Genomic DNA, 17,564 nt, shown 5'->3' with positions numbered 1-17,564 from the left:
CCCCAAGACAGATCTGTCTCTTTCCGCCCGGTCCCTGCGAGTCGCATCACCGGCAAGCCCTGCAGCTGCGCACTGATCTGATCGCCTCGGATCGCCCAGGCCAATGATGGGCGTTCCATCGTGTCCAATCGTGGGGAGGTGGTGGTGGGATCAACCAGTTGGGTTCCTTGGTAGGCGGGGCAGATGGTGTCTTGTATTTTGGCGGTTTGATTTTAACATGGCGAACGCGAGCGGCGGTAACGTCGGCGGCAGCAGCGGCGAAGTGGTGGGAGGTGAAGAGTCGTCCCTGGCGGAGGGCTCGTCTACCGGTCATATTCCGAAGGTGAAGGTTCTGGACACCGTTGTGGACACTTTCCTTCAGAAGCTAGTGTCTGCAGGAAGGTAAGAAAGGATACGTTCTGAAGTCTCGCGAGTGTTCGTAATGGTCGTTTGGGGAGGGAAGAGGCTAAAATGTAAATCTCGCGAGATCTTAGGAGCCAGCATTCTCATGTGGTTTCTTCGCGGCAGAGCTCTAGCCTTATTTACCGATAGGGGGCTGTCAGTCCGAATGAGCCGTTCTTTCGCTGAGGGCTCGACAAGTTAGGCTCTCGGGGAGCGCATTCAGAAATGGGGGCCAAGCCCTATGCCTGTTGGTTAAGTACCCGCCCTCGACGGCAGAGGGCGCATCTGCTCCAGTCTTAGAAGTTCTGGGAATAACTCCCGTGAGAGCCCTTTGTGAGCCCTTTGTGCCCTAGAAGCTTTTCACACGCAGAGTCAGACTCCCAAAATGTGCCAGGCGGCGGGGACACAGGGAGATTAACCCAGAATCAGTGCCCCCTCACACACCAAGTGCGGGACATTGTGTTTAGTGCCGGGAATATAGAGACAAAAAGGAGCCGATCCCGCCCAGGAGAAGTTTGTTACCATTCTCTTCTCTTCTTTCCAGCTCACCTGCTCCCTAAGTCACTTGTCTTTGCTCTTCAATCGAGCATTAAGTGCTTCCTCGATGCTAAGGAAAAACTAGTGCTGGCCCTCGAGGGGATTCCATTTTCGTAGGGGAGCTAAGACACCCAGAGCAAATGCATTCTTTTTGGTGTAAAGCTTTTCGTTGGGTAGGAAGGGCTGTAAATGCCGGACTTCTGTTTGGCGGGCCGTAGCAGGCCTGAGAGGTTGGCTGAGGAGGGGCCAGGAATCAGAGCTCTGCTTTCGGAGAGGGGAGAAGCATGGAGCCCGATCAGGGGCACAAGTGGAGAGGAGAGGAGGCATGAAAAATGTGGTGTGAACTTGGGCAACTGAAAGGAGCTGAGGAGGTCACTAAGATCTTGGTGATGTGAAAAACTTAGGGGGTCGGGGTGGAGATAATGAGTCTAGTTTGAACTGAGCTACTCGTGATGCAAGAAATTAAAGGGGGCTATAAGATATGGGAGTTATTTGCATAGAGATACTATTTGAAGCCATGGAAATCACTAGGTAAGAAAGAACAGAGTGAGAAAACTCACTCCTCTGCCACCCCCAAACATGCCCACATCTAAAAATGCTTGTAAAACTCCACGCCCACAAACCCCCGGTTCCCCCTCCTTTCCTTGCAGGCTATCATTCTGATGGTCTTCTCTTGAAGCCAAACTCTCAGAAGGAATTCTGAATTTCAGAGTCACGTTATAGACTCTTAAAAGGGACCTCAGGTATCTGTTCCAACCTCTCTCCTTCAACTTTGCTGACCGGGTCACCCGGCCTTGGAAGCCTCCCTCCCGAGGCAGTCCCCTTCACTTCTGGATAGCTCTGATTGTTAGGAAACACTTTCTCGTACTGAGGCGAGGTTTGCCCCTTTGTAACATCCTCCTCTTGTTTCTGGGTCCTCTCTTCCGGCTCAAACAGAAAACCGCCATGCATTTGATAAGAGACTCTTTTTCAGACTAAACATCTCTAGTTATTTCAAACCTTGTGGCATGGAGTTGAGGCCCCCTCTTGTTCATTTTCTAACGTATCTACATCCCTTCTACAATGTAAATTGACTATTCACATGTGTATTCTAACTAGGGCAAAGTACAGTGGTGCTGTTTCCTCACCATTATAGACATTAACCTTTTCTGCTCTCTGGTTTCTAACCCCAGCTGGAAAATAAAATTACTCTTTTCAAAGCAAATTGCCTTTTTCAAAGATATAAAAGATATTGAAAGTGCCAGATCCAATCTTTTTTTATGGATCCTCCTTTTTACCTTTCTTTAGCTTTCAGCACTACTGATCATCTACTCCTGGATAGTCTTCCTTCCTTTGGCTTTTTGTGACACTACATTCATTTCTCTCTTCTCTGTCTCTTCATTTCTTTTGCTGGGTCCTTGTTGCTCTCTAGCCTATTAACCATGGATGTCTTCCAAGCTTTGTCCTGGGTTTTATTATATTCTGTGACCTCATTAACCACTGTAGATTTGACTGTCATCTCTATGCAGATAAGTCCCAAATCTATATATCCAGCCTTCATCCCCTGGTTGCATCTCAACCTCAACATTTCCAAACAGAGCTCATTATATGTTTTTCCCCAAACCAACCTTTTTTTCAAATCTCTTTCCTGTTTCTGTTGAAGTCACCCTAATCTGAACTACCTTACTGGTTAGTCACCTTTGCAAACTTGTCATCCTTGACTTTCACTTTCCAAGCCCCAGGTTCAATTAGTTGCTGAGCCTTTATGATGTTACCTCCATTACATTTCTTCATCTGTCCCCTGCTCTTCTGTCACACTGACTTTACCTTAGTTCTGTCCCTTGCTAACATATTGTAACATCCTTCTGATTGGTTGCCTTTCTCATTGTTTCCCCCTTCTGATCCATATTAGCATTCCTGAATTTTTTACTCAGAAATCCTCAGAGGCTCCTGTCACCTCTGTAATAAAATCAGGACTCTTCAATGTGGCATTTAAAGTCCGCTACAGCCCACCTCTCCTTTCAGCCTTATTTCTTCTCATTTCCCTTCATCAAGTCTTTGCCCTACCCCATCTCCTGTATTGGCCTTGGTTCTGAGCCTCTCTCCCTTTTCCCTTCATCTGTCAGGATTGCTTGTAGCTCCAGCAGCATCTTTTCAAAACCTTCCTTGGTTTTTCTAACTGTCTGTGACCTCTCCCTCCTGAAATTATCTTATATTTATTTCTGAGAAAGTAATTTTCTCTTGGTTTTTGCTTTGTCCCCTAGTGCTTTAGGGTGGGAAAGAGCAATTAAGCTTATTTTGTTTGATCCTAGAGGAATGGGTAGGTGAAATAACAATAATAATAATCATATACAACATTTGTATAGCATTTACAAAGCATCTTGCATCTATTATCTCACTGGCTTCTCAGAACAGTGCTGTGAAGTAGGTGCTATCAGAGAGACTGCACTGCCTAAGGAGGTCCTACATTCCCTCTCACTAGAAGCCTTCCAGCAAAAGTTGAAGGATCACTTCTCAGGTATGTCGTAGGCAGCCAGGTGGTGCAGGAGAGAGAGCTTCAGGTCTGGAGTCAGGAGATCTGAGGTCAAATCCTGTCTCAGACATTTCCTTGCTGTGTGACACTAGGCAAGTCCTTTAATCTCTGCCTCAGTTCCCTCAACTGTAGAATGGGGCTAAAAATAACCCTTGCCCCCGAGGGCTGTGGATCATATGAGATATTTGTAACCTGACACACAATAGACCCTTGGTAATTGCTCATTCCCTTTTTCTTATGGGGGTTCTTGTTGAGATTCAGGTTAGAGTTGAGATTGGTTTGTCCACACAGAGCCAGCACCATTGCTTGACTCTCCTGACTCCTAAAAGAAAGGCTCTTTCACCCTTTTTTCTTTACTCTTTTTTACTCATGAGAAGCAAAATGGACTCAGGAGCTTCACTATTCTCAGCCCCTTTGTGCCCCCTGCTGGGCTTGTTTGGTAGAAAAGGGAGAGAAGCCAAAGAGTTTAGGACCAAGCAAAACAAATACTTTAGCCCCTAAATCATCAGGACAAATCTTTGTGGAAATAAATATATCTAAATCAAAGCCAGTCTATCAGCATATTGGCACATAAGACAAAAAAAAAGTTTAAATAATGGCCTAAAAACAATTGACCTGAAAATAATTGACATTTATTTAAAAAACAAATCATTTTGAATTTGTTAAAGCTTCTTTAAAAAAGAAAAAAAGAAACAGTTTAATAGCAAATTAGATGGATTAAGTTAAAAAAACAAAGAGTTAAGCTCAAAAAACTTCAATAAATGTGGTTGAAAAACCCCCAACTTTTTTTTAAGGCCCAAGTCAAATTTTCCTTGTGCTGTTCAATTTACAGAAGGTTTAATTTGGTTTCGTCCTATCACTGGCTCAATAAGATTTCTATAAAGGGTGGGAAAGGAGGCATCGAGCCTCATCTTTAACTTTCTAGTATTTGAGATACTTCAGATATCCTCCAGATACAAACTGGTCACTCTATCTGCACATACATGTAGGTGTACTCATGTGTATATTTATGCAGACATACATGTTATAGATATGCTTATGAATTCCTCGCCTTCAGCTGTCTTTAGAGATATAGAGCTGAGAAGAAAACACATTCAAAAGCTCAAGCTCTGTTGCTAGTCCTGAGAAAAGACTAGGAGGAACAGAAAAAAGGCTAAACCAGACTTTAGCCCACAATTACACAGGATGAGGTATCCTCATCTTCTCCTTTCCAACCCTTTAGCCACAGACTTCTTTTCTAGTGGGATCAGATGCAAACAACAATTTGGTTGGTTTGGTTGTTTGGGCCTTCACTTGGGTCAACAGGATACTTTTTCTTTTGCCAGAATGTGGGAGTTTTGTGACCCATATCCTGTATATTGTTCTTTTTTATTTTATTTTAGGCAATGAGCAAACCCCTCAGGGAAAAGCAGTATAGCTCTAATCTTACATAATTCTTAGATAGAATTTTAGAGATCATCTTGTCTGAACTTTGATTTTACAGCTCAAGAAACTGACATTCAAAGAAAGTGACTTGTTCAACATGATATAGTGAGGTAGTAAAAGTGCCTGGACTTAAAATAGGTCTCATAATTCCCATTTAGAACACATTCATTTCAGTGGATTTCATGGAGGATGGCTGATCTTGTCATTCTCACTTCTTATACTTGTACATGAAGGTGAGGCAGGGGATTAGAAATCATTTGAGATGCTAGAGAGAGAATAGAGAGAGACATGTAGCAGCCTTCTCTCCCCATTGTTGTGCTGGTATGCTTTTTTTTTTTTTTTAAATCCAGGTTTAATCCATATAACCTGTTTCAGCATTAGCTTTCAGTGAATCTCATAAACATTGATTGGTTTGTCAGGAGTTTGACATTCAGGCAGTTATTAGAAAAGGACTGTAGTACAAAGGATTGCCCAGTTCCTCTCTGGCACCTTAGGCTCTTTTGGGGACAGTTCTGTGGCATTCCACTTTTGTATGTTAGCCCCTTGCCCCACTCCCAGGACCAAGGTGCTTTTCCTGACTAAATTTGAATATTTCTTGGGGTCATCAAGAAAATGTACTATCTTGTAGTAGTCAGTGGAGTAGGAAAAGAAAACACAAAGTGGTAGAGAAAATAGTGAATATAGTTCATTTAATTAACTCCTTGTGTCTGAGGGAAAAGAGAGTTAAAAATATATTTGATTTGGGGGGGTGAGGAGGGCAGGGCAAACTGTTAAGAAAATCACAGATAATTGAAATGTTCAGAGAAATAATTTCCTTCATTCAAAGCTGCATGCAGCATAGATTTAAATTTCCCTGTCTTTCTCACCAAGATGAGCAGGAAGCAGGAAAAGTGAGAGCCGAAATTCTCAGCCTGAAGATGACTAACGATGGTGTTGTTCATTTTTACAAGTTTGGTAATCAAATCAGTAGTTGGGCAAGTGCCCTGTAATGGTAATTTAACTCTATTTTCTCATCCCTTTTTCCAGTTATGAGCGATTTGCCAAATGTTACAAGCGCTTCTACAAACTCCAACCTGAAATGACACGACTAATTTATGACCAGTTTATAACTCAGTTGCAGACATCCATCCGGGTAAGTGGACAAGAAACCCAGCAAATTCCCTTGATTTTCTAATTTTGCCACTAAAATTTTTAAGTCCCTTGAGATTAGGACTTATTTATCTTATTTATCACTAGGCCTACTGCTTCGCATTTAGTAGATAAGTATATATATTAATTGGATGACTATGAGGAAGTGAGACCATATGATATAAGAGAAAGGATACTGAGTCACAGTGACTGCTAGGATTTGAGGCTTTAACTTTCTCATTTTAAAATGAGAAGCTCAGACTGAATGACTTTTAATTTTTTTTTTCAGATCTAAATCCCATTATCTCATAAACAGTTCTTTTGTGGTTATTGCCAATCACCTTCTCAGATAATATCATTGGTAACTGAACAATCGTGGTATACCTAACTCTTATGTGCTCCTGGTGATTGGTACAATGGACAGGTACAGAAGAAATGAAAGATTTTAGTTTCTGTCTCAGGAGCTCTGAAGAACAAGATGGTGAACAAGATGGTCTGTGGTATGGGAAAAAATCCCAAACTTTAATTGCTAACACTGATACTTTATGATATTTAATTCAGTTGAGCAAATATTTCTGGAACCCTTACTATGTTTCTAACCCTGGATTAAATATTAATTATTTTGAGGAATATATTCAATTAAATAGATATAGAATAATTAAGACAGCAAAGAATGTTTAAATAACAGAATATGGACTGTATTTAAAGATATTGAACAAAATCCATAAAGATTAGAATCAGTGAAAGCTTTGTGTTGGAATTTAAAAAGAATAGGATATAGATGGGCCAGTTAGGTAGCTGGAGGCAGAAAGATCTGAATTCACATGGAGCCTCAGACACTTATAACTGTAACCCTGGGCAAGTCACTTAACCTTATTTGCCTTAGTTTTCTCATTTGAAAAGTGAGCTGGAAAATGAAATGGCAAACCTCTCTGGTATTTTTGCAAGAAAACCCCAAGTTGGGTCATGAAGAATCAGATATAACTGAAATGATCCAGCAACAACAAAAAAGACTTGAATAGGTAGAGAGGGAAAAAGAGGGCATGTTAAGAGGAGAAGGAGGAATCACAGTGTCTCAGGATTGGAAGGGCCTGTAAAGGTCATCCAGTCCAGCTTATACTAGAATGGGAACAACCTGGTGGTATCCCCGAGAGCTGTCATTCCAGCCTCTTCACGAAGATAAGAATGGAAAACTCCCTGCCTCTAGGGGTAGCCCCACTGGTTTTTCCATGTTGGTTTTCCAGACTGGTCTGTTCTTGTGTATTTTCTATCTGTTGTTCCTGGTCCTGCCTTCTGGGAACAAGGAAAATAGTATCTTTCTTCTGTGCCAGAGGCCGTCAGATTCTTGAAGACAGCTATCTGGTTCACACTGAGTCTTCTCCATTGCGTCCAGGACTGTCCAGGACTGTCCTGATTTATATCTGGCCACTGGACCCAGATGGTTCTGTGGGAAAAGTGAGGCAGGGGACCTTGCCCAGGCCTCCCTCCCTTAAATCCAATTCACTTGCCTCTCATGGCATCACCTCCCTAATGGACCTTTTGGAGAATGAAGAACAAACAGCATCTTTTCAAGAAAAATCTTTCAAGTTTTTTCAACTGCTCCTCATGTGGTGTGATCTCTGGACCTTTTAGCATCACCCTTTTCTGGATATGTTGAAATTAATCAATGTCCTTCCTAGAATGTGGAAAAAATGATCCTGGCAATAGTGGAAGGAATGTGTTACTGAGTAGGAGATGATAAGATTAGTCAGATAGAGGGCCTTAAATGCCAATAATTTGTAGACTTGGTCTGGCAGACAGCAGGAAACCAGTGGAGATTTTTGTGTACTTCCACATTGTTCTGCTTCTTTTCTCCTTTATTCTCAGGAAGAAATTTCCACAATTAAGGAAGAAGGGAACCTAGAAGCTGTTTTGAATTCTCTTGATAAGATTTTGGAGGAGGCTGAGGACCGAAAGGAGCCAGCATGGTGAGAACTGATGGCTTGGAAGAGGAAGGGACCTGAAACCCCCTTGTGCAGCAATTTTTAGGGAATAATTGGATTTTCTTCCAGATAGCTATAATTCAAAGGAAATAAAGGATTATAAAGTAGGATTAATCACCTTTATAATTAATAATAATCATAAAGCTTTTATGTGTGGTACTTGAAAGATAGTTATACTGCCATGGCCCTTGCTCTGTAAGAAACATACCAACATAGAAAAAGCAGAGGCCCCAAAATAAGAGTAGTAAACTAATATTTGATTTAACATTAAGTATTTTTTTCATACAGGATATCCCTAAAATCTTAATGTGTGTGTGGTTTTTTGTTGTTGTTGTTGTTGTTTTTGGCTGATGCAATTGGGGTTAACTGACTTGCCCAGGGTCACACAGCTAGGAAATGTTAAGTGTCTGAGGTCACATTAAAACTGAGGTCCTCCTGACTTCAGGGCTGGTGCTCTATCCACTGTACCATCTAGCTGTGCCTCTTAACTTTTATGTACATTGTTTATTTTATTTTAATTTAAATTTTTAATTTTACTTCAGTTTTCTGGATGATACTTTTTCAGACCAATTCAATAGAGAGGTTCCTCTTGTTTAGCCACTTGTTCTGTCTCCTTTAGACTCATGAGGTCACATCAAAACTGTCATGTATACATCAAAATCTTATTTTTCAGATGGTCTTAAGGCTAGGATTAAAAATACCTCAGAGACTGATAGAAAGGGTATATGATAGAGTTAGTCAGAGCTCTAAATACCAGTGGGTATGGAGAGAAGGAGAGGAAACCATGATTAGGGAGGGTAATGGTGAAGCTTGGAAGGGAAGAATGGAAAAATCTGATCAGTCCTAAATGAGATGAAGGAGGGTTAGAGTTGGGAAGAATATGATGGTAGATTTAATAGAAGTGACTGAAAGAATTTCCTGGTTAGGATGGTACAAGCTAAGGCCACTAGACAATTCTACCAGTATAATAATCTTTTGTGGAGTTATTAAAAATGACAGCTGGTAGAAGTCAATAGAAAAAACCTCAAAGCCTCAGTTGAGTTGGGCTTGAACCTGGGAAGTAATTTAGTCATTAGGAAAATACAATATCCTCTCCTCTCCCTATCCTACCTCTACCCCAGATCTCTTTATGTTTATGTTGCCAATTCTGAATTTCCTGACTAGGCGCCCCAGTGGGATTCCTGAAGATGATGTGCGCAGTACTCTGATACCCTACTTCTTACAGCAACAGTCATCCCTGAAGCAACTGGTCCAGGAGCAGGAAAAAGAGAATGTCAAACTGGCTGAAATGGTCCTGGAAGGGCGGAAGCAAGTGCTGGAGTTACAGCAACAGATACAGGCCCGAAAGCAAGCTTGGCAGGCAAGTGTCTTCCTTTCTCCTTTGTGCCCATTGAGTTCCAAATTGATGACATTCTCATGAGGGTGATGAAGATGATAGTAACAACTCTTACTGATATAATAGTGCTTTACATATGTTAATCTCATCTGATTCTCAGAATAATCCTATAAGGTAGTTATTGTTAATATTTCCATTTTATAGTTTGGTAAACTGAGGCTGAGAGAGGTTAAAGGACTTGCCTGAAGAGAGGGGTCACAGCTAGGAAGTATCTGAAACCAGATTTTGAATTCAGATTTTCCAGCATTCTTTATCTACTTTGCCACCAAAGCAGAAACTTTATTACAAGAAACGAGGAGAGCAATTATATGTGGTAAGAATGCCAGCATAGGATTCACTGCTAGTTGCTTTCCCTTCCTTATCCCCATCAGTCATTGACATTTTGATGAAGTTTTATCAGAATTTCAAGACTGTTTACATGGGAGGCATCATGAGAGTTGAAAACTTAACACAGTGCTAGTCTCAGAAAAAAAAAGAATGAGGGACTCCTATATTTTGGGTGGGGTAGGCTGCCAATTTCTGAGGTGGGGGAAGACTAAAAGAACATCATTCACCCCAACACAGATGAAAGTCAAGGCTGGAGATCTCTTTTGGAAAGAAGTGAGGGGAGATCTTTAAAAAAAATCAACTTCATAAATTGAAGATGGGCAAGACAAGGATGAATAGCAAATTGTCTGAAAATAGTCTGGGAGCATAAATGGACTTCAAGTTCAGCACGAGTCTAGCCTGTGATGTGTCAGCCAACAAAGTGACCCCAAACTTGGGCTGCCTGGGAAGGTCTATGTGATCTCATGTTCCTTGTCTGGGTTAGGTCACATCTGCTGCCTTGTATTAGACCGTCCCCTTTGGAAGCATTCAGGGAAGGGAAGTCAAAAGAGAATTCTGTCAAGAATTCTGTCATGGACACTTAGAAAAGAGAATTTCCAAAATAGTGTGGGTTCATGGTTGGTCATTACACTGGTCAGAATGCTGAAGTTTTTGATTAGTAACCTCTGTTGAGTGAGATTAGAAGCTTTCTTGCAGAGAGCTGAAAAACAGGTAAGAGAAGAGGGAAGGGCAGCAAGGAACACAGCCACCTTTTTAATGAATTTGTCTATGGATGTGGAGAGAGATGGGATAAAAGTTTGAGGGAATGGTAATCAAATGAGGGAATTTTATCTAGATTTTGAAAATCTAGATATGTTTGTAAAACAGTAGGGAAGGACTTGCAGACCAGAGGGAGAGAGAGAAGATATTAGAGGGGAATCCTGTAGTGCAAACACAGTAGAAGAAATGGGAGAGAATAGGATCATGGGTATATGTAATGTATCTGTTACATGGCAAGGAAAAGGAACATCTCTTCATCAGACAAGGGAGTAAAGGAAATAAGAATGGAGAATGTCAAGGGACTTTGAAATGTGTTGAAGGTGGCATCTCTCAGAATATATGAAGCAAGATCCTCAGGAGATTGGTGTGGGAAGGGAAGGGAGAGCTAAGAGAAGAGTTTGAAGAGCTACTGGCAGTTCAACAGAAAGTCAGTTAGAGAAATCCGAAGAACTCTTACATTTTCTATATTTATGGAGTACTTCAGTATGAACTCCTGCACTTAAACAAATTCTGCAGCCCTCCTCTCCTGGAACCCACATAGAACAGCCCCCGACCACAGCTGGACATGTTTGGATGTCAATTCCAGCAACATTTGTAGGAGTGCTACATGCTCTAGGGAGTGATCCTTTACCATCCTAATCTTCCAAAATTAGATCCATAAGTCTTTGAGAATATCCAGAACCCTTAAGAAATTCCCAGGTTGTTCATGACACCTGTGCCTGAGGAAGTGGCATGTCAGCAAGCCCAGTAAAACCAGCTGTGGACCTTCTCTGCAAGGAGCAACATCCTCTTGACTGCTCCCTTACTCTGCTCAGAGGCCATTTCCCTCTTCTTTTTGCCACCTTTAATTAATTCCTTTGATTAGGCAGGTTTCTTAAGCTTAGAAATTCTAATGTGTGGTTTTTTTTAAAAAAGGAAAATGAAAGCAAAATACCCCAAATTAGGGGAAGAACCCATACTCTTTAAACTCTTTGTTGCTATGTGCTTCCCAGTAGTTTTTGTTTACTTAGTATTCAACAAAAATGAATAAACTTTGAGCAGCTTTTTTCTTTTCTTTTTTCTTTTTTTTGCTGAGACAATTGGGGTTAAGTGACTTGGTCAGTGTCACACAGGAATTAAGTATCTGAGGTCAGACTTGAACTCAGGTCCTCCGGAATTCAGGGCTGGTGCTCTGTCCTGCACCACTTAGCTGCCCCACCTTTTTTCTTTTAAAAGAAAATCGATTAGATAGAAGTAATAGATTTGCCTTGCTGCAGTGAAATTAGATGATATAAATTTGAGGTGGGCCCAGTCTTTATGGCTGTGTGACTTTTTCCAGCTTCATTTAAACTATATGTGAGTGGACATGGATGAGGCAGATGAGAATAATCTGGGATAGATTTATAAGGCATCAGGAGTAATAGGACAAAGGAACAAGGGATGTAAGAATAGAAGGCACTGTAATATTGCAGAATAAAGATTGTGGAAGAAAAAAAAGAGAAGCTAAAACAGGCGTGATAGCCCTCAGAAATGGATAGCAGGAGGTCATAGGTAAGGTTAGGGATGTTCTTTTTTTTTTTTTTTAAATTTTATTTTATTTAATAATAACTTTATATTGACAGAACACATGCCAGGATAATTTTTTTACAACATTATCCCTTGCACTCGCTTATGTTTCGTTTTTTCCCCTCCCTCCCTCCACCCCCCCCCCCAAGATGGCAAGCAGTCCTATATATGTTAAATATGTTGCAGTATATCCTAGATACAATACATATTTGCAGCAGTTCTCCCGCTGCACAGTAAGAATTGGATTCAGAAGGTAAAAATAACTTGGGAAGAAAATCAAAAATGCAAATAGTTCACATTCATTTCCCAGTGTTCCTTCTTTGGGTGTAGTTGTTTCTGTCCATCATTTATCCATTGAAACTCAGTTAAGTCTCTTTGTCATAGAAATCCACTTCCATCAGAATACATCCTCATATAATATCGTTGTCGAAGTGTATAATGATCTCCTGGTTCTGCTCATCTCACTTAGCATCAGTCCATGTAGGTCTCTCCAAGCCTCTCTGTATTCATCCTGCTGGTCATTCCTTACAGAGCAATAATATTCCATAACATTCATATACCACAATTTACCCAGCCATTCTCCAATTGATGGGCATCCATTCATTTTCCAGTTTCTAGCCACTACAAACAGGGCTGCTACAAACATTTTGGCACATACAGGTCCCTTTCCCTTTTTTAGTATCTCTTTGGGGTATAAGCCCAATAGAAACACTGCTGGATCAAAGGGTATGCACAGTTTGATAACTTTTTGGGCATAATTCCAGATTGCTCTCCAGAATGGCTAGATTCGTTCACAACTCCACCAACAATGCATCAGTGTCCCCGTTTTCCCGCATCCCCTCCAACATTCATCATTATTTTTTCCTGTCATCTTAGCCAATCTGACAGGTGTGTAGTGATATCTCAGAGTTGTCTTAATTTGCATTTCTCTGATCAATAGTGATTTGGAACACTCTTTCATGTGAGTGGTAATAGTTTCAATTTCTTCATCTGAAAATTGTCTGTTCATATCCTTTGACCATTTATCAATTGGAGAATGGCTTGATTTTTTATAAATTTGAGTCAGTTCTCTCTATATTTTGGAAATGAGGCCTTTATCAGAACCTTTAATTGTAAAGATGTGTTTAGGGATGTTCTTAATAAAACTGAAGCATAGGGAGAAACAATGCTATAATGGTATCATTAAATGAGAGAATTTTAGAACTCTTAGTCATGGAAGTGGGATAATCATTTGTGAGTGAAAGTGAGATTAAAGGCTATCCCTTTAGATGTGGAATAGAATAATGGGTCATGGGAGTCAAGAGTGAGAATTTGAACATCATGCACATTGAACTCTCCAAATATAAGAATAGGAGTTGGAGTAGAGGGAAAGACTGAGAGCTATGTCATGAACTTCATGAGAAAGGAGATGCCTGCCCCCCGATCTGGTTTGAGTGCCATATTTGGATGGTGTAAAGTTCAGAGGAGCAGAAACCACTGAGTTATTGTGTCAGAGAGAGTGGTAGTGACATAAGGAGCAAGAAATAGTCAATTCTTTGAGAACCACTGTGTTGGAAGCAGGATATGAGAGAAAATGCAAGCAATACCAGATGTCCTAGATGGCAGCATTATGCTATGTGAAACTGGGCTTTGTGAGCTCTGGAAGATAGGAGCACAAGAGGAAGAGATGTAAAACGAAAGGTTTGTTAATGGTGTAACACAAATTCCACAGGGAAGGCATAGCTGCGCTGGGACGTGGGAGGGATAAGGTTGAAATGGATGGAACATGAAGTGGGGTAGTGAGGATTAGGGATTGAGGATTGATTCTTGGGGATTCAGCTGGAATTGGGAGAGTAAGAGATGGCCACTGGTGATAGAGCCAGGCAATAGATCCCAGGCTAAAAGCTCATGGTGGCTGTTGTGTCTGGGCTGTTTCTGCTGCTGAACAGATGAGGATTAGTTGAAGGAATTGGGGTGAGATGGAATAGGCCTGGAAAAGAGAAGATTTGGGAGCACAGGGAAATAGGGTAGGTAGTTGTCTTCAAGGATCTGATGGTTTATCATGGGAAAGAGCAGCTGCTCTTGTTCTGCCAGCTCAGGCTCGAACGTAGGAAGAACTTACTAATACTAAAAAGTGTCCCAGAGTAGGACGGGCCAGAGTGCTAGGCCTGTAGGGGTTCCTTTTCAGGAACAGTTGAACTCAAGGCCCACTGAGATCTCTTCTGTAAGGAATGATTTTGAATGTTACTTTGATAAAGTCATAAGATAAGTAAAAAGGTTACATCAAAGGGAGTAATGAAAAGCCCTCATCTTTTAAAGAGCTTTGTAAAAATATTAACAAATTCCCTTTGGCATGAGAATGGTTATTACCTGAAATAGTAGAGAGAAGAACAGGATGCTTATCCAAATGAGAGAAAGCAAGTCTTTGAATTGAAGACAGAGGAGTTTAGGACAGACAGCTCCAGAGGCAGAACTGGTTGTGATTGACAGTGACAGTTGGGGAGACAAGCAGCTGCTCACAGTGCTGTATACCAGCAGCAATTTAAATCATTCCTCTTTCTAATCCCTCTGCAAGCAGGGGTCAGGACACTTGCAGCAGCTAATAGGACTATTTTAGCCGCTTTCCCTCCTGTGTCTTTGGAACATAAATTATGCCACCAGCCCATCCCTCTTAGGGGGATGGGCAGAGATTAATTTCTTCATTTTCCTCATTAATCTGTTGAGGGAAATTAGGTTTCCTTTAGCTTATGAAGTATTAAGAATGATCTTGAGTGTAGGAGCCAAGAAGCAGGTCCCTACCCTACTTCCCTCCTCAAAAAACTACCCCTCCCCCAAATCCTTAGAAACAGATCAAAAAAGTATTACACTGACTCCTGATCAGTCAACCTATGAAAAAAATCACAGTAAGTCACTTTTCCAGCCTAGGTCAGCATAGAGACTTTTCTCTGTGGGCATTGGAGATGGGGTCTGGCCAGGAGCACAGGAGCGCAGGGAGAGGCTGTGTGTGAGAGAAAGAGCCTATTATAGATCCAGTAGAAGAGCTTAAACTTGGACATGGTGCAAGAACAGGTGCTAATAGGCACTTCTGTCATTACCCTGTTCCAAGTCAGATTCAGGGTGGGCTGAGGGGGGACCTGCACCTACGGGTGACATTCCCGGGTAAGAAGCAGTTGTGAGCCCCAGGCTGTGTTCCTAGAAGGGAGTAAAATCAGAAGCAAGCAGCTGCTGTGTGTGACTGATCCCAGGAGCAAAGCAGGGTCTCAGTCTTGTCTGAAGCCTGCAGTAGAGAATTCAGGGTAGGAATCCCAGACCAAAGGAGAGTCTGAACCAGCAGTTTTCCAACTGGTTTATAATGGATGGGTTCAACAGAAGTCTATTGAAACTCCATACAAGATGAACTCATAGACCTGTTGCTCAGAACCAAACTCCCAAGTCAGAAAATTGCAGACCTCAAGCAGCAGGGAGATGGTGAGGAGACCTTGTTCTCATTTAGACCATTTTGGAAGTCCTGAAAGCTTGCTGGTCCATAGCCTGAGCTGTTTCTGAGAGCTAGGATCACACAATACTCCTAGTTATTCCTAGAAAGCAGCAATAGAAAGAGTGCAAAAATTTCCTTCAGAAGTACAGAGCCTGGACCTAATATAAAGTCTTAAGTAAGAAAGTAGCTGGAAGAATGAGCAGACAGAAACAAATCCCATCCATCATAAAAAGCAGTTACGATGATGGGATGCACAAGACACAAACTCAGAAGAAAGAATAATTCTAAAACATCTAATCAAAGCCTCAAAGAAAAACACACCTTGGGCATAAATTCAATTAGAATTCTTGGGAGAGATGAGAAGTTTTGTTTTTTTTTTTTTTTTTTTTTGAGTTAAATTATTATATGAAACAAGAGCACTAGACATAGCTGAACAATATTAGCTATTGCATGTCTGGAAGAAATAAGATGTGGTAACATTAGATTTCCTTAATGTCACTGAAAGGAATTAGGGATTCTTTGGTTCCATGAGGGATGCTTACCTTGGAGAAGAGAATATTTAGTGGGACGCGATCCTTGTTTTAAAATATTTGAAGAGCTGTCCTGTGGAAGAGCCTTATTCTAGCTAGGGCAGAAGGAAGTTACAGGAAAACACATCTCAACATAAGGAAAAACTTGCTAAATATTAACACTGTCCAAAAATGGAACAGGCTGCCCCAGAAATGTTGTAGAATGGATTTGTGATGGTTTACAGTAAAGGATCATAGATATCATGATTTTTTTTTTCATTGGATCCTCAATGAGATGGAGCAGAGAATCATTGCCTTTGCTGTCTAGTATAAATCCAAGTTTAGAGTATAGGTCCAAGAGGCAAAAGATTCTATTTTTTCCATCATTTTTGATTTGTTTTTCTCTTTCTCCATACCCAGGCTCTTAGCAAAAATCAGAGAGAGCTGGCAGCCGTGCTGAAAGACCCAGAGTGAGGAGGCCAGCCAGCTGGATCCCACCTTTCTACTGTTCTCAAGACTCTTTGTCTGTGGCTTTTGGGGGGAGCCATACCATCTGGACAAGTTAAAGTTAGTGAGGAGCCATGGAAGTAGAACCTACAAGGGCTGAAATTCTGAACTACTTTGGGAGGGGAAGCCAGCTAAGAAGAAGGCTATAGAAAGCCCAGTGACCCAAGAGATTAGCCAGGAGCCAAGGATGCAGGTTAAGGCCTCTTCCTATATTTTGGGCTTTTCTGATTCCATTCATCCTGCTCCCCAGCTCTGCTTGTGAATCCCTTCTGTTTCCACACCACTTGGAAGTAAGGTGGGCCACATGTTTCTGCTGCCCTTGGGGTGGATTTCAATACCTCTCTTCACTGAGCCCAGCCCAGTCCCTCCCCCTCTGCTCATCCCTCCTAGTCCAGACTGCCCCCGCCACAGAGTCCTGGAATCCTCTAATCATGGAATCTGTTTCCAATCTCCTCTGATTGCTGCCTTGGGAGGCAGGCTGATGCCCTGTCATGTTCTCCCCACATCTGTAAATAAAACTTCCTACACTACGCTGTCATCTCTCCACTCCCAAGATGTTTGCCCCTGTTGGCCTCGGCTGTCCCCGATTTGCTCTCCTTATGCTGCTCCCCAGGCTGCCAGGGAGCCTTTGGATCCAGGACTTTGAGTTCATTTTGCAAGTAGGGCGGTCTGGCTCTAATCATTTTTCTCAGTCTGTTGACTCTAGAGTCTCCAGGTCTGGGAGATAAGATGGACCTTAATTCTAGCCTTGTTACTAGAACAACCCCCAGCGATATCTCAGTGACTATAGGCATATAATTTTGTCATTTTGCTAACCTTGACCCTCATCCCACTTTTCCTGTTTCATGTCTAGGCCGATTCAGAATAAATCTACATAACTTAAGTAACTTGTTGTAGTCTTCCTTGTGCGCGCAGATAAAAATAAACTGATAACTCTCTCATAGACATCTTTCTCCCTTATTTTAATTCCTGTTTACTTTTGCTCCCCAAAATGAGAAAAAGCAACCAAGGTAGCAGAATAGATTCATTTACATGTTTGTTAAATATATCCTATACATAAATAAAAAGCAAGTATCTTTAAGTAGCTTACACTTTAATA

At 41.4% G+C, this 17,564-nt stretch overlaps 1 protein-coding gene across 1 annotated transcript; it reads left to right on the top strand.

Moving 5' to 3' along the window:
- The first annotated feature begins 3 nt into the window (after positions 1-3).
- Positions 4-17,352, top strand: PMF1 (polyamine modulated factor 1). Its single transcript, XM_051993818.1, has 5 exons — positions 4-381; positions 5,882-5,987; positions 7,850-7,950; positions 9,130-9,325; positions 16,379-17,352. The coding sequence occupies exons 1-5, from the start codon at positions 104-106 to the stop codon at positions 16,430-16,432; spliced, it is 735 nt and encodes a 244-aa protein (XP_051849778.1). The 5' UTR covers positions 4-103; the 3' UTR covers positions 16,433-17,352.
- Positions 17,353-17,564: the final 212 nt, after the last annotated feature.

This window comes from Antechinus flavipes, chromosome 4, assembly GCF_016432865.1.
Source record: "Antechinus flavipes isolate AdamAnt ecotype Samford, QLD, Australia chromosome 4, AdamAnt_v2, whole genome shotgun sequence".
Classification (NCBI taxonomy): domain Eukaryota; kingdom Metazoa; phylum Chordata; class Mammalia; order Dasyuromorphia; family Dasyuridae; genus Antechinus; species Antechinus flavipes.
This window is presented reverse-complemented; position numbering and strand designations above follow the sequence as displayed.